This window comes from Danio aesculapii, chromosome 15 (genome assembly GCF_903798145.1).
Source record: "Danio aesculapii chromosome 15, fDanAes4.1, whole genome shotgun sequence".
Taxonomy (NCBI): Eukaryota; Metazoa; Chordata; class Actinopteri; order Cypriniformes; family Danionidae; genus Danio; species Danio aesculapii.
Window position 1 is genome coordinate 43,112,593 of NC_079449.1, and position 24,510 is coordinate 43,137,102.

The 24,510-nt window shown below is 39.2% G+C and overlaps 1 protein-coding gene across 2 annotated transcripts; it reads left to right on the forward strand.

Moving 5' to 3' along the window:
- Nucleotides 1–287: 287 nt before the first annotated feature.
- mlf1 (myeloid leukemia factor 1) lies at nt 288–24,326 on the forward strand. 2 transcript variants are annotated; one of them, XR_008838896.1, is made up of 8 exons: nt 288–357; nt 4,932–5,082; nt 14,680–14,757; nt 17,294–17,425; nt 17,855–18,014; nt 19,236–19,374; nt 21,463–23,565; nt 23,616–24,326. XR_008838896.1 is itself a non-coding variant. In XM_056473539.1 (7 exons), exons 1-7 carry the CDS (start codon nt 317–319, stop codon nt 21,527–21,529), a joined length of 768 nt encoding a protein of 255 aa, XP_056329514.1. In that variant the 5' UTR covers nt 288–316; the 3' UTR covers nt 21,530–24,326. The 2 variants fall into 2 exon arrangements, 1 of the variants encoding a protein (XP_056329514.1); XM_056473539.1 differs by having other exon boundaries at nt 21,463–24,326.
- Nucleotides 24,327–24,510: the final 184 nt, after the last annotated feature.

Sequence of the window (24,510 nt, forward strand, 5' to 3'; positions counted from 1 at the left end):
TCAGAAATTAGAGTATTAATGTAGCGACATAAACACTATAATCTTACAATATTAATAATGATTAATTATTTATTAATCATTAATTATTATCAACAAGATTCAGTCCCTATTAATAATACAGATTAATAATGCCGACGTCTTCTAGAGAATTAAAAGTGTTGTCATGACCACTCAGACACAAAACAGGAGGAGAAACCGGTGCGTCAGAGATCAGCCAATCAGCGCGCTGAACGCCGGTCACGTGCCCCTCCGCCGCCGCCGTCTCTAGTAACCGAGTGCGTCTTTCCAGAAGAGCCGAGATCCTGAATCCGTCAACATGTTCAACTTCAGACAGCTCGAGGAGGACCCTTTCTTCGCGTGAGTCTTCATATTTATTCACATTTAAATACACTTGTACACAGTTTGGAAAAACAAATAACGATAAACAAATAATGAGGTGCCAAAGTGTATGTAAATTAAGTATATATACGTATATACGAATATATACGTATATATACGAATATATATATATATATATATATATATATATATATATATATATATATATATATATACGAATATTCAACAAAAAGAGCGTTTTTTTTAACCCAATAAATACTAATGTAACAACATATAAGGTAATATAGTGTTTTATTACGTTAGTCTATTATGTTTTAAAAAACACTCTTTTTGTTGAACGAAGTCATAGCACAAATTGTTGCTTGAATTATTTAGATGATCCAATAAATCTAATTATTTGTTGTATTATAACCCTGTTTATCTCAGGTCGTGCACTGACTTTAGGTTCACTCTAACAGCTGTTGTTGTGTTATTATGAGTTTCGATAAACTCCTTGGACTAGTCTTACAAGTTAGTCACTTTAATTTTGTTTTTTGCCTGTTCACAATAATTACAACATGTTATAAAAAGGCAGATTAGTCTAATTTGAGTTCGGAAATGAAGGTTAATTGATGAAGACTATGTCAGACTAGTTCTTAAAACCCTTATAATGCATTGAAAACCTGTGTACTGTTTAATCTATATACAACCAGTGGAATGAATGGATTGGGATTTAATTTAACTCAGGATTTGGCGCAAACTAATTATTTTTACAAAGTAAAAAATAAAAAGAAAAAGAACATAAATATACATAAGAAAAGCTTTGTTTGTATAAACTCGCTCAGTTTTATACTGCAATTATTTGACGATCGGTTGATATATATATATATATATATATATATATATATATATATATATATATATATATATATATATATATATATATATATATATTTGTGTGTGTGTGTGTATATGTGTCAACCTATCGTCAAATAATTGCAGTACACTGTAGCTTAGATATCAACAAGATTCAGTCCCTAAAATATTTATGAAGACTATGAGGTTTATATTAACCTTATACTGTAGTTGTCATATCATAAATATTTTTACAAGAAGTACAAATAACCAAAACACAAAAGTGCTACTTTAATTGTTATAATTTATCTTTTAAATAATTATAAAAATAATCTATAAATAAATAAATAAATATTTTGAGGATATTTTATTTTTATGAATTTTTAAACTTTACAGCTTTACCTAATACCCACTAGATACTATGCTTGTTATTAAAGATATTGTTGCAATTCCAAAACAAAGCCCATTGTGTTATGAGGGAGAAGATACTCACAGTCTTATGAAACTGTGTCTGTGTTTAACTGAAGAGTCTGTGCACTGAAATCACGGTATAATGAATAATGTTTTATCTCACCGTGCTGTAAAAACAGAAAGTATAATGAAGATTATTTCTGTCTCTTCTTTCTTTGTAAAATAGCGCAACAAGGTATGCACTTCATGTCCTCAGCGTCCACTCATGATGTATTATTACTGTACACGCATGACTGAATGGGGAGATGGACAACACTTACAAAGCATGTTTATTTTTAAGTGAATGTGTGTTTAATATAGTCTGGGTCATATATTATATGCAATATATATATATATATATATATATATATATATATATATATATATATATATATATATATATATATATATATATATATATATATATATATATATATACAATATAATATATATATATACAACAAAACCAGTCTCATGTTTGTATGATAACCCTAAAACATCAGAATGTTAAGTAAAGATCATCTTTCATTAAGTTATTTAGTAAACGTCCTACTGTACATATTTATCAAAACTTAATCTTTATTTAGTCATTTAATTTGGACATCTTTAAAGGTGATTTTCTCAGAATTTAGATTTTTTTCACCCTCAGATTACAGATTTTACCAAATATCAATGGAAATCTTATTTGTTCAGCTTTCAGATGGTGAACAAATCAATTGATGTACAAAAATGAACAAAATCTTTGACTGGTTTTGTGGCCGAGGGTTCCCTTTTGTCGTCTTCTTTGATTTTGTTCATGGGTTTTGTGAAAATACTGCATGTCCCACAGGCTGTTGAAACTAATCAGTCCTAAAAAAAGACCTGCTAACTGCCAAGAAGATATTGTGAAACACTGTCATAATGGACAATAACTGCATCCCAAATGAAACACTGGATACACCTATGCACTTGGACACTCAACTGTGTCGTGTAGAGTTTAGTGTCATCCCAAATGGGTTCAAATTTCCCAGGCAACATTTAACAAGTTGCCAAATTAGTGGAATGATTTACCAAACTCCCCAGCAGTCACAGGACATCAATGTGATGTCAGATTGACGTTGTACCCCAACATCATGGGGGCGTTGCATTTTGATTGTAAATAAAAATTGAATTGACGTCAGAACCCAATGTCAGGCCGACATCAGTGTCCAACGTCGGATAGAAGTTGCATTTTGGTTAGTTTCCAACACAACCTAAAAACAACCAAATATCAACATCTAATGATGTTCCAGCTTGACGTTGTGAGGACGTTACTAATATGATGTGAGGCAGAAGACTAAAACATGTTTATCCATTTACAATTATGGAATAATTCCCATAATTCTGATAAGAAGCCCAAACTGTCTGTCAGCAAATGTAGATTTGAACATCTGCGCACCTGTTTACGCAGATCCACCTTTTGTGCATTCACGTGCACACAAGAGAGAGAGAGAGAGAGAGAGACAGCTGTAAAAACAAATGCTGAATAAAAACTTGTTAAACTCCTGAATTAATATTGGAGTTAGTTTTGCACGCTGGAGGAAGGACGACACCATGGCTGAAGTATTTCTTTTAGACAGGTAGTGTTATGTTTTAAAACTATTTTAGTCCCCCAAAGCTGATTGTGTTGTTATGAATGGGTTATATGCACAGAAGTGTTGTTCAGTCACTAAAATCTCCCGGCGATAGATTGATGTGACTATTTTCAGTGTCATAAGGGCCTTTTACAGCATCAGTAATGTAGATTTATATTCAGTTTAACAACAAAACATCAGTAAACAGCGCTATTCCGCCTAGCCTGTTATACTGAGCTGAATTTGCTTTTATATTCACATTGGGTCATTTTTGAACAATGACAGCCTGTGACGCGCTCCCTTTATTGTTCAAGGCTACTCTGAATTTTCGCTCTGAAATAGCATGTAGGTATGGCTTAGTAATAAGTGTAATTCCTGCACGCCGCCGGCCAAACACTAATCATACAGTAGTGGCTTTAGGACAAAGCGTGTGAGAGAGCGAGACCAGCGATCCTTGCATGTGTGAATTATTGCACATTATGACGAGTTCTGCTGCTACACAACCGTAAATGTGCTTTTTTTATTTAAGTTTAAGTTTATTTAAATAGCACATTTCTTACACAGTGGCAATTCAAAGTGCTTTACATAATACAGTTTCTCATTGGGAATTGTAGTATTATAAAGTACTGAAAAGTTTTCTATTGGCGAATGACTTGATCTAGTGGGTTGTCTAGTGTCATCTTTATGGTGCGCGCTCGTGATTTCAGGAGGCGTGGCTTTGGATGGCAGGGGAGGGAGGGACTGTGTTTCTAAGATATTATGCTAAAGGATAACATTTTGACAGATCATCTACCGCACCTTTAAAATATTAGCACCCCTCACAAACACACATATGTAGATTACTTTTATTGTAGTTTTCATTATCAATATTTATTCATCCCCCATTTGTTTTCGTACAAACCTTGTTAGAGAATGTGTTTGAATATTAAAAAATCTAATAAATAAAGTTGTGAAAATTAAATCCAACTTCAGCACTAGTGTTGCACAATATATTGCAAAATGATCAGTATCGCGATAATAGTATATGCAATATACGTATCACAGACGTGTGATAAATTACATTTATTTTATTAATTGGTTTTGTTAATTTGACCAATCAGATAGGGCCTTGCTATCTTCAACCGTCTGTACTCTAACCGCTAATATTGCCCATTGGGTGTGAATTTGATTAGAACTACAAACTCGGTTAAAACAAACTACAAACATGGCTGACATGCGAGACCGACAGTTAAGTAGAGAGGCTTTGGTAAAGATGTTTAAATGACTGTTAATTCATATCAATCCTACTTCAAAATATTCAAATCACATTTTCCGTGTTACATTTCATCTGCAACAACAATACTGAACTTAAAAAGAGACGTGTTTGGTCAGTAACTTCTGCATGCATTTTTCTGCAAAGACCTGAGGAGATTTCTCTGCATGAAAGTCTGATGAATGGCAGATTCACACACAGCTGAATCTCCAATATGGTCAGTAATTAAATATGACAGAAATGTGGATGACGTGTGGAGATGATTGACAGGTGTTGTAGCTAAGCAACATAATGAGGAAGTAGTTTGTCCCAAAACTTGCACACTCGTCTGATACTCAAAAGCATGGACTTTTTCATCACAAAAAATGTACATACTTTTAGGACGTTGTAAGGTTATGCAAATTGGCAAGCATCAAAATGTTATTTAATTTTTTTATTGTATTGCCTCATGTCTTCTTCTTTAGCGACCCCTTCCGGCTGCATCATGAGCGTATGCGGCAGATGATGGGGGGGTTTTCTGACCCCTTCGCCCAGAGCTTCATGCCCAGCATCACAGATGTCCACCAGCGGGGTCACAGACATCCTAACACCGGCCAACACCAGCGCAGTGACCGAGTGAGTATTTGAGCTCATACTTCACTACTGTTGTTTATTCTTGTGGTTCAACTGTCCCTGGGATGCTTTCTGCACTTGACTACAGGAATGAGAGCTTCCCATTAGGGCTGCACAGTATATCGCTAAAATTATTGTTATAGTATTTGCAATAAATGTATCCCAGACCTAGGTTATACATGATTACACTTGTTTTATGCATTGGTTGTTTATATTGCGATATGAATGTAATTTCAAGAGATGAACAATATACCGCAAAAATATCGTGATAATATTGTTTGTAATATACATATCGCAGACATGTGTGATAAATTACATTTATTTTATGCGTTGGTTGTTATTGTACATTTGGCCAATCAGATTGGGCCTTACTATCTTTAACCCCGCCTCCCCAATAGTTGCTGTTCTGCTATCGGCTGGAGCGGCAAAGTAGAGCAGCACTATATTGAAAGAAAACTGACACTGCGATATTTTTTCCTGCTGAAAAGCACCGCGCTACATCTGATAAAGCTCAAAACATTGTTCATGTCTGCAAATATATAGCAATGTGACATATCGCAGTGGAGCTTCTCACAGAGAAGGCTGTTTGCTACCTATCTATGAAACTGTTCTTCTTTCTCAGCCACCATTATTGTTGTGTATGTCAGTACACATTTAAAAACATCGCCTCCTGCTGCGCGGGGGTGTCAGAGTGTTTGAAAACATCACTCAAATTTTTTTTGCCCTCAAACGAAGAACAAAAAGGAACTTAATTTGATGTATATCAGAGCTTTTATACATTTCTTTAAAGAAAGGCTTAAAATTGCTGAGTTTTTCAAGACAATAAAGAGGCTTTGTGCCACTGACTCAGGCTTTCTGGGAATCGGACCATTGTAAAGTACATAATAATAACTGCAGATCTTTCTCCTGAAGCAGCATGAAATCATGTGATTCACACTCTATATTTTATTTAGAAAGTCCTTCCGTCTTGAAAGGTCACCCATGAGGTGTTATTTCTGAAGCTCTGGTTGGCTGCTACTGCAGGCGACGCAAACTCTATTCTGGTGTGTAAATCTGGCTCAGGGCCTGCGGAGCTTTTCACCTGTTTTATAGGACAGCAGGTGAAAATGCTACATCTGTTCACTCGCTAGAGTAATGAAAGAAGAGTTGCCATCTACTCATCCTTGTGTTGTGATTTGTTTTGTACGAGTACATCTGGAGAAATTTGTTTTGGCTAAAATATGTAATACGTACCCTTGTTCATTATTCGCTAAATTAAAATAATTTATTTAGAAACTTACACCAATAGTATTCTGCTGTGAACCCCATCTTGTGGTCAGATATGAAAATTCATTCCGTGCAAACCTCACAGTGTATTGTGGGTATTCTCTAGCCATTGGCATCAAGCAAACAACCCAAAAAATTTAACTGTTAATAATGCAGGAGTGTAAAAGCCATTTATCAGGTGATGTATCACTGCTAAAGCATGCAATAAATGTACCACAGATCAGTGAATTTCAGTTCAATTTGGGTTTATTATCAATAATGAAATAATCAAGATAATCATTAAACACACAAACACACTATTCGCTATTTGCATAATCACTGGCCAATAGCACTACTTGAAAACAAACCTTGTTCTCCTTTTTTTCTGGCTTTCAGATTTCTCAAAGACCTTCTGCTTATCTCTTTTACGAGTACGATCACACCGGTGTGATCAGCCTTGGCTGGTCTCTGAAGCATAAGATTGCACCGATGTGATCAGCATTGGCTGGTTCCTGAAGTGTACAATCACACCGGTGTGATCAGCCTTGGCTGGTCTCTGAAGCATACAATCACACCGGTGTGATCAGCATTGGCTAGTTCCTGAAGTGTACAATCACACCGGTGTGATTATAACGTTGTAACGCACGTCATCAGCTGCAAATTAAAATCTAATGGCGCGCGCTGAAGCACAGAAAGAGATGCGGAGTGCTTATCTTAAATCACAATTCATCCATGTTTTCAAACAAATAACATTTATTTTAGATTTCAGACATTTAAATGCACATGACTACTAGCAAAACATACAATTTAAGAGTTAAAATACACATGGATGTCTGTGCAGACGGAAATAATAATTATTTTTTAATATAACTGGACGATGTGCATTATTCATGCAAGATACACACTGTTTATGTGACTAGAATATTTTCTCTCTTCCTCTCTTAGATAAACAGTTACTTACTTTCAGGTATTTCGAAAGAAAATGATGTTGTATATCCAGCAGCTCGGATCTCTCCGGCAGCACGACTAAACATGGCGGCACCCATTACCCATCATATAACAAATAATACAATCAGTATTAAGCTGTTTAAAAGACGAAGTATATGTTCTAACACATATTTGAGAATCAGATATTTTATAATATAATAAGAACATTTCTGAATATTTACTGAAAAGAAGGCAAAAACAAACGAAATGCGATATATACCTAGATCATTGGGTTATCATTGGTCACGTCATAAACTTGTCATGGGAACTTTAGATCACAATGCATCCTGAGTAACGGTCACAATAAAAAAGTGATGCAGGAGAGTCAGCTGGAGTATTTAAAACTCACGCGTGAAAGGGTTCAAGTCAGTCATCTCACTACATCTGCTCTAATCTCATTGATTCTCTTTTTTTCTTCATCCAAACGCCTTGTGAACGGGTATCTTTGTAAAGATAAAACCAAATTTTCTTTCATCTGGAGAAATTGCAGTTGCTTCCACATTGATTAATACTCGTCAGTCAAATGACAAGCTGCTGCTGAGCAGAATGAGTCCAGTCACAGAAGGCCAATTATAGAAAAACAAAAAATGAGTTGTCCTAAAAACAAAAGTAGGAAGGCTATTGACCAGCCACCATTGCTATAGACTGATTTCACGCGGTCGCCATTTTTAAAAGCGAAATCGAGGCTGCGGTGGGAAGAAACCCGGAAGTATCGTTGGGAGTTACATAGGAACGTTGTGTACCTAGCTGTATATCTTATCAGCGAAGAGAAAGTGACTTAAATTTATAATTTCACGACGGTGACACGACGGTCTGTTTTGAATGAATAATGAAAATAAAAGGGGATATCAGAGCTCATTTTCAGCGAAGTTAATCGGAAATTGCGCTAGTTAGCTAACATTTTCTGTCCCAAACACACGTTTTAGACGCCTTTTATCAAACTCAAGTTAATGAACTGATTCTTTTAATATATTAGACTTGTCACAATACTGAATTAAAAGAAAAACCGTCAATTTCCCGTTAACATTTAAGGCACTGTTGATGGCTTTCTTAAAACAGCGCTGATTTGCCATTGTGTTCACGTGCTCAACAGAAATTACTGTGATTGGCCAAAAAGGTCCTATACTTGCGGGTTTCTTCCCACCGCAGCCTCGCTTTGGTTCTTTAAAATGGCGGCTGCGTGAAATAAGCGTATTGAGTGTACATCGGTTGTACTCTCCTTATTGCAGTGCATTGTGGGCTTGATTGAGTGCACTTCAGAACGTCCACTATGGTTTCGGACACATTACAAATGGCTGCTCCCTCAAAAAGTGCACAATTTACAGTTAAACGCATCATAATCATAACAGTCTTGTGAAAAGGGTTCATTGATACCCTGGCAGGGCTTTGTTTGCTACATGCTAACATCTTGTTTGTTTCACTTATGGAGCGTCACATTGACACTGGCAGCTCAGAGCGCTAATTTTAGACTCTGGTCTGTCTGTGATCCTTCACCTCTCTCTGCTCAGTATATTTATCCCTGGTAATTACTTTCATCAGATGCTAGCCTCTTCTAGTGGCCTGTAAAAGAAGCTGTAAAGATAGCATGTTCACCCGTGGGTCAGGGTTTAGGATGAGGGGTGTAGTTTTTAGGGTCATGCAATAGATGGTACGGTCTGCACGTCGGCATCAGCGTAGCCTGACATTTGACAGAAACATGCCATCTGACATCTGACTTTCAGCACTGCTGTACAATGAGCAGTCTCAGGGTTGCAGAACTGTGAAGATGATTATTTCCAGAGTGAACAGTATTGAAACCCAAAGCAACACTCCACTTTTCGGAAAATAACACAGTTGAGACACATTTACCAATGTCAAGACCATTCAGCCGATCTCTGGGTCTGGCAGGAGCTGTTAGCTTAGCTTAGCATAGATCATTGAATCGGATTAGACCATTAGCATTCTGGCGTAATAATCAAGGAACTTTATTGGTGTACCATGGCTGCAGCAGGGGCAATACTATTATGCACCTTATTTAAATATTACCTAGCTAGAGACTATTACTATCTTTGTAATATCATTGCATGTACTGCAGCCCTACTGAACACCCTACTGAAAAAAACAGCTTAAAGCAGCCTATGCTGGTTGGCTGGTTTTAGCTGGTCGACCAGCCTGGTTTTAGAGGGGTTTTGGCCACTTCCAGGCTGGTTTCCAGCCATTTCCAGCCTGGTCCTAGCTGGTCAGGCTGGAAGATTACCAGCTAAAACCAGCTTGACCAGCCTAGCCAGGCTAGGAGCCCAGTCAAAACCAGCTATGTCCAGCTTAAACCAGGCTGGTCAAACTGGTTTTAGATGGTTTTAGCTGTATTCATAGTATTTATAATAAACACAAGTATTTATGTGTATAAAGCATCTGTTTTGTGAGAAGTGCTTCTCATATGATATGTGAGCCACCCATACAGCTTTACTGTAGACATTTCCTCGAGCAAAATTGACGTCGACTGAAACTTTCTGTCGTACACTATGCCCACCAAAAGAGGACAATTGGTTCCCTTTTCAGCAGTGGAAACGCAAGCCTGATAAAGGTGACCCGTACTGACCCGTACCGTACCAGTCAGTGGAAATGAGCCATAAATGTGTGAAGGATCACAAGAAATGTATCAAAATTCCGCTGATTTCCTGAAATAAACTTTGCATTTCGGGAATAGTCCAGCGCAGATCTTTGATAATGAGCTGAACTTTCCTTTCTCAATGCAGTATTGGATGAACACAATATGTAGCCTATTCAACAAAGCAGGCCCGGATTAAGAATTCAGAGGCCCCTGGACACAATGTCTTGTAGCCCCCCAACCTGGCTGCACCCCTATAGTTGAATTAAAAAATAAGATTAATATATTTTTTAATAAAACTAATCTATAATGTATATCTCGCATTTTTAAAATAAGTAAAATACAGTACATATATTTCTAGTCTACAAAAATTTAACTTATTTTTAAAGCATTTAAAGCATACTTTGAAAAAAATATACTAGTGAAAATTTATGCATTTTAATATATATTTTAATGTAAACTTCTACAAACTTATAATGCATATGATTTGGATATAACACCTCTTCAATCCAGTTCTCCATAATATACTCACTTATTAATGACTCCTACTTGTCTTCCTCATGATGAAGAGTAGGCAAAATCTGATATGTAGTGGGTAAAAAAGAAGAATGAGTTCATCAGACGCTGAATTCGAACCAGGTTCATGGACGATCGTGTCAGAACATGTTGTCATGCGCTTTACGAGCTACGTCACTCACGCTGCTACACTGAAAAAAGTGTTGCATGCAAAACTGTTGCAAACTATTTATTTGTGTTGAATTTAAACAAACAAATAAAATTTAATAATGTTCAACTTAATTTGTTTGTTTAAATTCAGCCCAAATAAATTGTTTACAACCACTTAACGTAGAAAAATTTAGTAAATCCAAGAAATCATCTTTGAATAATTTTTTTCAGTGTATTTGCCGCTCTCTTTAGTTGTGTTGTCTCTGTCAATCAAACAGTGATGGGCGGGAATCACTTAACTACAGTAGCTCATTCCAACGAGGTGTGCTATTTGCACTTAGCCTAAATAGACACTACAAAATCAGCGTTTTTTCCTCTCCACACAGGGGCCCCTGGGCCTGTGCCCATAATGCCCATTGGTTAATCTGGCCCTGCAACAAAGTATCACTGCTTGAATTGACTTCGAATAGCTTTGTGTTTTTTCATAATAGATTAATTAATACACATCGGACTCAATCTGCAAGATTTGTGTACGTGACAAAATTTTTGGTTATGAATACGATGAAAAAAAAACCAGTATGAAAATTCCGGACTTGCAAAGACCTTCCCGGTTATTTCACTCACCCTCATGCCATTTAAAAATGTCAGACTGTACTGACACACCACATTACTGCTTTCCAGTAACCAGACATTAGAATGTGAGCAAGTAGTTGTACTTAGTAAACATTAGCTTGCTCTCAGCTAGAGCAACAAAGCGAACAGTTGTTGCACTATGACATCAGTCTTTTGACTGCTTACCCCTGCTGAAAAATCCATCTTAAATCAGCCTAGGGTAGTTGGCTGTTTTTAGCTGGTTGACCAGCCTGGTTTTAGAGGGGTTTAGGCCATTTCCAGGCTGGTTTTCCAGCCATTTCCAGCCTGGTCTTAGCTGGTCAGGCTGAAAAATGACCAGCTAAAACCAGCTTGATCAGCCTGGTTTAAGCTGGACATAGCTGGTTTTGACTGGGCTCCCAGCCTGGATAGACTGGTAAAGCTGGTTTTAGCTGGTAATCTCTCAGCCTGACCAGCTAGGACCAGACTGGAAATGGCTGGAAACCAGCCTGGAAGTGGCCAAAACCCCTCTAAAACCAGGCTGGTCGACCAGCTAAAATCAGCCAACCAGCCTAGGCTGGTTTAAGCTGTTTTTCAAGTATTCATAGTGTATATTTAGGTTAGCGCTCCAGTATGTTAGTTATGTATAGGTTTAAAATAGCTCTCACTTTCAGTGTTGTGTTCATACTTATGCTTATGCTTATTGATGTAGCACCGAGATCTTGCGAGACGTGACATTTCATTCCACTTTATGTCCACACATGACAAGAAAGCTGTACTTGACTTGATATTAGCACATGCTCATGATTCACATGTGTGTTTTAGCAACTGATGTGGCCGTTCAGTAACCTGAGAAACGTTTCTAATGCTCTGATTATTCCCAGAACTCTGTGCTCTTCCTAGAGCTCCTGTGCGGCTCATTTCTAAATCAAAAGTGTTTTTCCCCATTGGGTGTGTTGAATCATCTGGAGCTGTAAGACGAGACCCTGGGGCTATGATAGCCTGTAGCATAAATGGGTCACGACCTCAGGCCCGCGTCCGTCTAAAATAGCATCTGAGACCTGTCCCAAAGCAGCACTTAAAAATACAGGCAGCTAGCGGTGGCGTCCTCTGCCAGGCTGTGTTATCTGCAGGGTGTTGATGGTTTATAAATGAAGCTGAACTCCAGCTGCTCCTCCATTATTAGATGTGATAACCAGAGGTGACAGCTACCAATCTGAGAAGACATTCAGAGTGCTCAGCAGAAACCTTCCACACGTTTTTACACACACTTTTCACATTTGAAGTCCATTCAAATCGCAAATTGATAATCACACACCTCGTTCTCTCGCTGTCCACGGCTGTGTTTGCTGATCAAATAAAAAACAAGGGGCAGGGAGGAGCCGAATTCTGCCGATGTTTTCATTTCAAATTTAAAGGGGACTGAGGCGATAATTTAGTGTACAGTTTATGAGCTAATCACAAAAGTTTTAGGGGGGCTGAGTAGAAATATAGGCCCCCCTAAAATAGGCTGAGCAGCATCCATGGTTTTAACAATGTTCTTCTATCAGTATTGGGAACTGCATCAGATGCAGATTACATACTTAAAAAATAATAAAATTGATAATAATAATAATTCCTTACATTTATATAGCACTTTTCTGTACACTCAAAGCACTTTACACATTGGGGGGAATCTCCTCATCCACCACCAGAGTGCAGCATCCACCTGGATGACGTTACGGCAGCCATATTGCACCAGCTGATTGGTGGAGAGGAGATATGGGGATGGTTAGGAGGCCATTTTTGCTAAATTTGGCAAGGATGCCAACTCTTTTTTTATGACCACAGAGAGTCAGGACCTCTGTTTAATGGCGCTTACTGAGCAGTACCAAGTCCCTTTAAGGCAAGTATTTTCACTCGGCTGCCATCTTTGAAACGCCTCTCCGGCGCTATGCTCGGGCATTCTGTTTGAATGGGGAAACATCAATTTCTCCGAAACTATTTGCCAAGCTTACGGTTACATTACATATTAGGAATAACTAATAAAATTAAACAACAACTGTCTATTTAGTTTCATTTCTAAATGTTCGTATCACACTAAATCGGCAGAAACTCACGTCTGGTCCAAGACCCCTCCCTCAGAGAGTTGTCATTCTGTAGCGGTCACTAATTGGCTCCTGTACTAGAAGGTGGGCTTTATTTGCCATATAGCGATCACTGATTGGCTCCTGTACTAGAAGGCAGGCTTTATTCGCCGTATAGCGATCACTGATTGGCTCCTGTACTAGAAGGCGGGGCTTTATTCGCCATATAGCGATCACTGATTGGCTCCTGTACTAGAAGGCGGGGCTTTATTCACTATATAGCGATCACTGATTGGCTCCTGTACTAGGAGGCGGGCTTCATTCGCCATATAGCGATCACTTATTGGCTTCTGTACTAGAAGGCGGGGCTTTATTCACTATATAGCGATCACTGATTGGCTCCTGTACTAGAAGGCGGGGCTTTATTCACCATATAGCGATCACTAATTGGCTCCTGTACTAGAAGGCGGGGCTTTATTCGCCATATAGCGATCACTGATTGGCTCCTGTACCAGAAAGCGGGCTTTATTTGCCATATAGTGATCACTGATTGGTTCCTGCACTAGAAGGCGGGGCTTCAATCGCCATCATGACAGTTACACATTTTCCCATTCAAAAGCATATGAGTGACATGTCTTGAGTATTCTATAGTCTTTGGCAGTAAAGAGTCCTCATCAAAATACTGGGGCGTTAGGACCAACACAGACCGTAGGTTGAGCGCCCCCTGCTGGCCTCACTAACACCACTTCCAGCAGCAACCTAGCTTTCCCATGTGGAATCCCATCCAGGTACTGACCTGGCACAGCCCTGCTTGGCTTCAGTGGGCGAGACTTGCAGAGAGCTAGCTGCTGGCTAAAGATGATCCAAGAACATAGTTGTAAGGGTGCTTTCACACCTGCCGCATTGAGTTCATTTAAAATGTACCAGAGTTCGTTTGCCTTTTTGGTGTGGTTGGTTTGGGAAGGTGTGAAAGCAGTGATCATTCTTGGGTCCGTACCAAAGCAGACCAAACAAGCGTACCGAGACCTGCTGGAAGAGGTGGTCTTGCTACCTTTTCAAATTAACCCTGGAGCAGTTTGTTTGAAAGTACTTCACTATTTTGGGGCTAAACCAGCTGCTGTAGTCAGGGGGACTTGAATTCTCTGATTAAAAAACATTTTTTGACACTTTACTGTAATTATGGTAGGTTGTGGGCAAATGTGGAGCAGTGATTAGGTCCATAAACTGCCTGCTGACTTTTCCTCATATGTGTGCTGTGCATATGAGTTTCCCGCGTGTTAATTCTGACCAATCAAAATGCAGTTCAGGAAATTCATCATCGACTGATGTGGATGTTGTCACATGACTGCTTTCTGCATTGTTTCAACTGGTTTGGTTCAGAGCTTTCAGTCTGGTCAAAGAGTTTAGAGGCGACACTCAATAGAACGTGTGTGTGTGTGTGTGTGATCTTGCCATCAGGAGCTGGACTTCTTTGCCAGTCCTTTCTCTATGATGGAAAGCATGAGGAACCGGATGGAGGCGATGCATGGACATACTGTAAGTCTGATCTCTTTCTGACATCTATAGCAGTATCTCATCATATCACAGTGGCTGTTCACATGTACCCTAGATAAAGTAGGGCAGATAAAGTGTTGTCTCGTACTCCCTAAATTCATCAAGGTGTAAAAATTTCTCATCTCATGAACAAAACAGACATCTGTGGCTGAAAGTCTGAATCAGCATGTGGCAGATAGATACTGTGGCTTTATGTAAACTCACTCACACTAGAATGAATAAACTGACCACATTAAATGTCATGGCTCAAGAAAGCGTTTTTTATGCACCCTGTGCCTTGTGTTTTACCCGCCTGCTGCCCCTCACGCTTTTGTCGTTGCGCTCTCTGAGCTGAAACACATGCTACATCAGAGGTATCTTGTTTCATTGTCCGATCAATTGAAAGCAGAGGCGGGGTTTACGTTGAGTGACAGCAGTGTTTGTGTTGTCATGACGACTATGGAGCATTTTAAAGCACAGATATGTACATTAGATGTCGCCTATGCTATTGTCGTCTATTGAAAGGAATGCGTCAATAGAGCCGCCATTTTAGTACAGACTAGCGCTCCTTTGAAATGAATGTGGGACCGAGGTGCATTGGAGGACTGGCCATCCAGAGCCAGAGATATATATACACATATAAACATATATCTATGATCGGGTGGTCAGTATGCAAATATTTATTTAAATTATGAAAATTATAATTTTACATTACTTTTCTATATCGATGGATAAGTAACCACACTGGCATTGCCGACAAAGAGCATGTGTTTGTGTGCATGGTAATGTATTATCCTCCCTCCCTGTTAAATTAGATCTAATCCGTGTCCTGAAACACACTCGCTATCCTGCGTTCACTTTTCATGCTAACGGAGGAAATGATACGTTTGTTAATGAACGACTCATGTGAATCATCGATATCCCTGCGTCTCAATGTGCTCAATTTTCTGATCTAAATAGTTTATAACATATGTAATATTCAATAATTTAGGGTGGACAGTATGCACATTGAGGCGCAGGCAGTGTTATATTAACAGGCACCCTTATAAGTTACTTCAAAAACTAGCCGTTACTTCACTCAGCCGACAATAATAGAAGTTTCTGGCAGCGCAGCGTCATGTTGTCATATTTAATTTACATTGTTTGTTGATTTTATTCAACAAAACTAGCATATGCCTAGAATTTAATGCGAGTTGGTGCTACCTTGTCTTATGGTCAGTGCAGTAAGAGACTGTATCATCATCTTGTTTAGCACAAACGTTTCTAACATACAAAATCGTAATAAACGAAATCTTACCTGTGAATGTTCTGCGTTTATGCTTTGTTTTCTTTTAGTTACTACTTCCGTACACTGCGCAAAAATCCAGCATCTTCACACTGGCTTTAGTCTTGACTAGTGCAGTTGAATGACTTTTGTCCTGGGAGCACTGTACAAATGTGGTGGCGCTATTGACGCATGCTCAGGGTTCGTATGAGAAGGAGGAGAGACTAGTGGTGTCTAGAGCTGCGTGATATTGGAAAAATCTGTTGTTTTGCTGCAATATAGTTTGCGATATGAAAAAAAAAACCCATTAATTTAAATTGGCTGGGTCGATTTTGTAAGGTGTAAATCATGCGTAATGATTAAATTAAATTAAATTGCAAGAATAATTACAACAGTGCAAAGAAAAAAGTAAAATAAACAGAGCTTTATGGCTTTCCGGAGAGTTCAACTGCATAGATATTTACATTAGATGTCACCTAGGCTGTTGTTGTCTATTGGAAGGAATGCGTCAATAGAGCCGCCATTTTAGTACAGGGTAGCGCTCCTTTGAAATGACTGTGGGACCAAGGTGCAGTGGAGGACTGGCCATCCGGAGCCATAGATATATACACATATATACATATATTTACTTATCGGGTGGTCTGGACTATAATCCAGATACAGAAATGGAATAATGTAACGTAAAATAACACTATCGTCTTCATTGTATTATAAAATCAGTAAGATTTTTCTTCATTTAAGTTACAAATGTTGTATGTTATTGTGCCTGAATGTTTTACACTTTCTTGAAATGCCTTTAAACCACATGTAAATGATGAAGTTTCACTTCATCATTTACGTTGGTTACAAATGGTTATACGTTGCACAAATCTCATGTATTCTCAATTGCTGATCGACCATAATCCAGTCTCAACACTCCATATCCTCAGTTTTGACTATTGCGGACACACATTGCAACATTGATGCTGAAACGATGCCTAGCAGTCACTGTTTCGAGTTATCCAGAGCTGTGTGACTTCACAAATTATGAATATCACAATATTATAATTATAACAATATCAACAGCAGCGCTCGCGCACAGAACGCTGCTGATTCAGTGGTTGCCTAGCAACATAAAAAGCGCAGCACACTTCTTTTCCTCTAGTATCAGAGCGGAAAGCACATTTAGTGGGGTCGGCCCCTAAGGCTATGTTGACATGAGTGCGTTGTAGCCAATAAACAGCACATTTTCAGTCAATAACACGCCGCTAATTCTTCTGTTTTTGTTTTCTTCAGGAGAACATGTCATCTCCAGACTCCAGCAGCCACTCCTTCTCCTCCTCCTCTGTCATGACCTACTCGAAAGTAGGAGACGAGCCGGCAAAAGTGTTCGCAGCCTCGTCTCAGACGCGCCGTGCTCCTGGAGGAGTGAGTACTGCACACACAGACGCACACACATACCACAGCAAACAATTTAGTGTTTAATAGACGTCTAATAGACATCTAAACGTAGACAGCTTGGCTAAAATAAGGCGAAATTTGGCTGTCCGTGAAAAAATAGACGTCTTAGAATAGCCCAAAGTGGTCAAATAGGCAGATTGGACAGACTTTATATGTGTAGTCATTCATGTTTGTTTATTTGACGACTAGTCTAGTTTTGGCCTATTCTTAGACGTCTATTAGATTTTCACTGACATCCCAAAGTTTAGTCAAGGCGACTATGTTTAAACGTCGATTACACATCTTTTAAATACAAACAATGCTTGCTGGGACTTCTCTGGTCAGCTAACACACACACACACACACGCACACACTCCTCTGATCAGCATTAGCAGCTGGTGTGTGCTCTGTGTCCAGATAAAAGAGACCAAGAAGTCTCTGCGGGACTCTGAGAGTGGGCTCCAGAAGATGTCCATCGGCCATCACATCCAGGACCGAGGACACGTCATCGAGAGGAAGGAGAACAGAAAGACTGGAGAGAAAGAGTTCAACCAGGACTTCCAGAACATGGACGAGAGTGAGCATTCATTTAAGTGACATATTTTATTCACATTTGACATTGTGGCAAATGTTAAAGGGCAGCTATTATGCAAAAATCACTTTTAATAGGGGTTTAAACCCAGGTGTGTGTCAGCAGTGTGTGAATCTATCCAGCTTCTAATGGTAAACATTAATTAATTGTATGTGTTATAATCAAACCTGATGAAAACATTCTGCAGAAACACTTTGATTGACATTCTCCCTTTTTATGATGTCATTAGAGGGGGAAAGCCCCACCCACTAGTGACCATCTCTCCCTTATTACCATAGGATGCTACTCTTGTTTTGAATCTGCCACTATGCTGACACACAGGCATTTTCTTCATTTTCAAATAGATACAGAAAGTCAAAATAAGACATTTGAGCTTTTACAGATACTGGAACAACATAACAAAAAGGGTGCCGCTTCAGCCTAAACGGCAGCTATGTTGTGTTTACTTGGCCTTTTTCGCTGGTCCACAGCCATGTCCCGCTACATCCACCTGCAATTTTTTTTTGCCATAAATGTGAAATTACTGAACCTACACACAGGAGGCTGAGAAAAATGCTCATTTTAGAAGAATAGTCAGTGCGCTAAAGTGTTTGGAAATAAACTCTTCAGATATTTGTATATGACTTCAGTGGTATTGTTCTTCTAATGTGATCCAATGGCTACCGGTTTTCAAAAACAATCAAAACAAAGTAAGATATACTAATGAAACCGGTGACAATGGTACTTTTTGTTCCCCTCTATGAAAGTCAACAGTTACTGGATTCCAACATTCTTCAAAACATCTTCTTTTGTGTTCAACAGACAATAGAAACTCATACACTGCCAACAATGCTTAATAGGCTAAATAATCAAGCTTTTGCTTTGAAATATGATCATTTCACTCACCCCATTGGCAGATTATTGCTTATTTTAAGGAAAAACTCACTTAATTTTGACTCATCATTTCTGAAAACAAGACAATATTTTTGACTTGTCTAGAAAATGTTTCTTGATTTCAAAAATTTCTAGATATTTAGACTAGACACAAGACAAAAACTCTCAGTAAGAAGAGCATTTTTGTCAGTGTAAAGCTTTCAAAGCTTTCAAGAATGTGCAAATGGTGAGTAAATTGTTATTTCAGGGTGAACCATCCCTTTAAATAGTGGTAAGAAACCAGCCACAACACACGAGCGCTCTCTCTCAGCTGTTTGTGTGTTGTGTTTTCAGCCGAGGCGCAGGCCTTTGATCAGGAATGGCAGCAGGAGGTGTCCAGATTCCAGGTTTCTGCACCCACGGCCAGTCTGGAGGCACCGAAACACAGAACTGTGCACCGAGCGGCCATCACAGCACCACAGCACACACACAGGTCAGTGACACGAGCACTTCTGACAGCCACCCCCCACCATACATTAAACATTATATAAAATACTTTTAAAGTACACATGAAATCAAAACTAACCATATATGATGTTGTTAGCTCACATTGCTAGTCTTGTGCTGAACAATTCCTCTGTGCATGTCATTAAGAACAAATAAAATAGTATGCTCTTGTAATCTTTAATTGAAATCTGCAAATGCACTTCCTGTTTGTGTTCAGTTAAATTCTCAGATTAGGTCTGTCTGAGTTAGTGGGCGTGGCAAACACACTAAACCACGCCCCTCCAGCTGTCAGTTTAGACATCAAACAGAAATGGTGAGGAGGAGGAGTCTGCTGTAACAAGTCTCCCCAAACCCTTTTCCACATCTTTCTGAATGAACGCCTACTTCATCCAATCAGCTCGCAGTAGAAAAAACAAGCCACGTCCACTGTTTTCTCAGTTAATATTCTGTTTCTCTAGGAACTGCATCACAATATCGCCTCATTTCTTGTGCAAACATTTGGAGAGGTGTGGGTGAACGAGGGGCGATTCAGAAATACAGAAGTCTGTCATCAGAGCAACTGATTCCTTAAAGGGACAGTTTACCAAAAAAAAAAAAAATTCACTCACTATTTACTCTCTCTCAGGTAGTTTCAAACCTTTATGGGGTTTTTCATGTGTTGAACCCAAAAGAAGATATTTTGAAGAATATTGAAAACCTGTAAACATTGACTACTACAGTAAGGAAAAACAAATATTATAGATAGATAGATAGATAGATAGATAGATAGATAGATAGATAGATAGATAGATAGATAGATAGATATGGATGGATGGATGGATGGATGGATGGATGGATGGATGGATGGATGGATGGATGGATGGATGGATGGATGGATGGATGGATGGATGGATTGAGGGATGGATGGATGCATGAATGGAGGGAGGGAGGGAGGGAGGGAGGGAGGGATAGATGGATGGATGGATGGATGGATGGATGGATGGATGGATGGATGGATGGATGGACGAACGGACGGAGGGAGGGAGGGATGGACGGACGGACCGACAGACAGAGAAGACAGATAGACAGACAGACAGACAGACAGATAGATAGATAGATAGATAGATAAATAGATAGATAGATAGATAGATAGATAGATAGATAGATAGATAGATAGATAGATAGATAGATAGATAGATAGATAGATGGATGGATGGATGGATGGATGGATGGATGGATGGATGGATGGATGGATGGATGGATGGATTGAGGGATGGATGGATGCATGAATGGAGGGAGGGAGGGAGGGAGAGAGGGAGGGATAGATGGATGGATGGATGGATGGATGGATGGATGGATGGATGGATGGACGGACGAACGGACGAACGGACGGAGGGATGGACTGACGGACGGACCGACAGACAGAGAAGACAGATAGACAGACAGACAGACAGACAGACAGACAGATAGATAGATAGATAGATAGATAGATAGATAGATAGATAGATAGATAGATAGATAGATAGATAGATAGATAGATAGATAGATAGATAGATGCATAGATGGATGGATGGATGGATGGATGGATGGATGGATGGATGGATGGATGGATGGATGGATGGATGGATGGATGGATGGATGGATGGATGGACGGACGAACGAACGGACGGACCGACAGACAGAGAAGACAGATAGACAGACAGACAGATAGAAAGATAGATAGATGCATAGATAGATGGATGGAGGGAGGATGGATGGATGGATGGATAGATGTATAGATAGATAGATAGATAGATAGATAGATAGATAGATAGATAGATAGATAGATAGATAGATAGATAGATAGATAGATAGATAGATAGATAGATAGATAGATAGATAGATAGATAGATAGATAGATAGATAGATAGATAGATAGATAGTGTTGGCTATCGGTTAATGCTCTTTAAATAACTCTGCTAACCAGCTGATGCATATTACGCAGTCATATTACACCACACCGTAATGTCAGAGGTCATGTGAGAACGACAGTCTGGGGCTGCGATGACATTTTTCTTGTTAGATGTATTTACTCCTTTCCTTTTTGTGTTTCCAGAGACACCAGAGCAGCTGAAGGAAATCAAAAGCTCCACATTACAGGCTCCAGCGTGAAGAAGCACTGAAGCTCATTCAGAATAAACCACTGCTGACTCTTACTGCAGCGTCCTCATCATCTGACAGTGACCTTCTCATGGCAAACTCCAGCAGTGCATCGCCAGCAGAAACACTTTTCCGTTCAGGTTTATTTCATTCGGAGAGTTAGTCCTACGTAGCTACACCTTTTTTTAACACTGAGCTATAAATATTTGTCTACACTGTGCAGTTTGTGCTTTTCTTTTCAAACCATAATAGTGTTATCCATCATCAGTGCACTGTCACTTTAATCACTAGAGGACTCTGTTGATGTGCTGCGTCTGAATCTGATCATCTCATCTTAACCTGTACGCTGGAAAACAAGCTTCTCAAACCCAAAACCAGCATTATATAAGGGATAGTTCACCCATAAATGAACATTGCCTGTTAATTTGACTTTTTTTTTTCTTCAGTAGGACATTAAAGACGTCATTACAGCCACCGGACTACAATCAGACTACATTTACACATGTGCCCAGAGCTGTTTGACCAGGCTGATAAATGATATAAAGCTAATAATGTTGTAAATAATCTTCAATTTCTTACATGGACTGATCGTTTGGCTTGACGAGACCCCAGTGTGTCATCAGTAGCAACATCTATTGGTTTGGACTCTGTATGTGTTTATATTTAATCTGATATAAAACCTGTCACCATTCACTGCCATTATATGAAGCACCAAGAGCCATGGATCCAGCTCAAAATCTGCGTTAAATCTGTGTTAAAGACTTCTGCATCATAAAAACACCATCATATGTGTGCAGATATTCAGAAACATGCTAAGAACATTCTTGTTTATCTGAAAAACAATGCTGAAGTCAGATATTCTGCTTTGAACATGTGAGTTACGTGCTGGAACGTCTGTCTTTGTTTTGGTCTCTTTAACCCGCCCAATGCCAGTTCAGCCAATTATATTTCAGCACCCCGGGTTGCCAGATGGTGGAAAACCACGTACTTCATTCATTCATTCAGAAAGGCTCTGAAAGCATTCGTCTTTGACCGAAATGCGACCTCCGGTGGACAGTAGCAGACTCTGAAATGAGACGCAGATTCAGAGTTCCACATGAGCTGGTTATTAATTAGCAAATAATATAAATAATACCAACGTAAACATTAGGTGAGCAGGTTACACTGTAATCCCATGTCCTAACAACTTGGTATTTGACTAGATACGCAGTGATGCACCAGACAAAACAGCCATTCAGAAGCACAGAATAGTGCACTCACTGCACTTCAGCGAAATGGTAAGGTTTATAACCTAATGAATACATATTAAACCTGTTTAACATGATTAAATGTAGATGCTGAATCACTGATGTGTTGGCTTGCACTATTTCGCAGTTCTAAAGTTCAATTTCAAGCGGTTTATTTTATTTTCCAGATCTGAGGTGAACTTTCTGCTGCTGCTTTCAGTAGTACGGCAATAAATGTCATGTAAAATGGCATTCAGACTCACATTATTAGCATTTAACACTGAATAAAGCACATGAGCTGTACCTGAGCTGATCATTGTCAGTTTTCTGTTGTTCAGCTGTGAGAAATAGAAGCTGTTTCTAATATATCAATTTGAGCTGTAAAGTCACGTCAAGTAAAGTCAAAAGCTCCTTTTAATATGAAAATATTCCTACTATCGCGTGCCATTGCTTTTATTTACAACACAACTTAAATCAGTCTTAAATCAGCCTTTAGGCTCGACAGTCAGGCTCACTGCTGTTGGTGTCGTCAATCTGGCAACCTTGCATTTGTTTTGATCCAGGAGTGCAATACCTAGTTGAACCACTAGGTGCAATACCTAGTTGAACCACTAGGTGGCAAACCTAAAGGCTCGACAGTCAGGCTCACTGCTGTTGGTGTCGTCAATCTGGCAACCTTGCATTTGTTTTGATCCAGGAGTGCAATACCTAGTTGAACCACTAGGTGCAATACCTAGTTGAACCACTAGGTGGCAAACCTAAAGGCTCGACAGTCAGGCTCACTGCTGTTGGTGTCGTCAATCTGGCAACCTTGCATTTGTTTTGATCCAGGAGTGCAATACCTAGTTGAACCACTAGGTGCAATACCTAGTTGAACCACTAGGTGCAATACCTAGTTGAACCACTAGGTGGCAAACCTAAAGGCTCGACAGTCAGGCTCACTGCTGTTGGTGTCGTCAATCTGGCAACCTTGCATTTGTTTTGATCCAGGAGTGCAATACCTAGTTGAACCACTAGGTGCAATACCTAGTTATACCACTAGGTGGCAAACCTAAAGGCTCGACAGTCAGGGTCACTGCTGTTGGTGACGACAATCTGGCAACCTTGCATTTGTTTTGATCCAGGAGTGCAATACCTAGTTGAACCACTAGGTGGCAAACTTACATACTGCACCTTTAATGTTCTACTAAAATAAAGTCACCTACATCTCGGTTGACCTGTGAATGAGTAAATTGACAGGACATTTTCATTTTTGGGTGAACTATCCCTTTAAACCGTCCATTCTCCAAACACAATACTATCAAGTCTGTTTCACTATTATTGTTTTTTTTAAATACCAGTCTTTCTTTAAATTGTGTCTGCAAATATGTGAGAAATAAAGCTGGAGGAGAGTTGCCATGTCTATAAAGCAGATATCTGACAGGTGCTGGAACCGGAGTCATGAACAGGACCATATCCAGGAGCCGCTGCTGTAATGCACTTACTGATGATGTGAATGTGTGTATCCTGCAGTAATCACCATCAAACACCCTCAAAAACGCACTCTGTGAACATGTGCATGGAGGTAGACTGTTTTATAAACGTTTCAGCGTTCTCTTGCTTGACTTTAATCACACACTTTAAAACACATTAAACAACAACAAAAATAAATGAAGCTTGTGCTGGTCTGTAACCATCCGGCATCATTCCTGATTTGATTCATTGTTGACCCACATAATGAACATTCTGTCATTTACTGAGCTTTCACTTGTGCAAATTTGAGTTCTTCTGTTGAACAC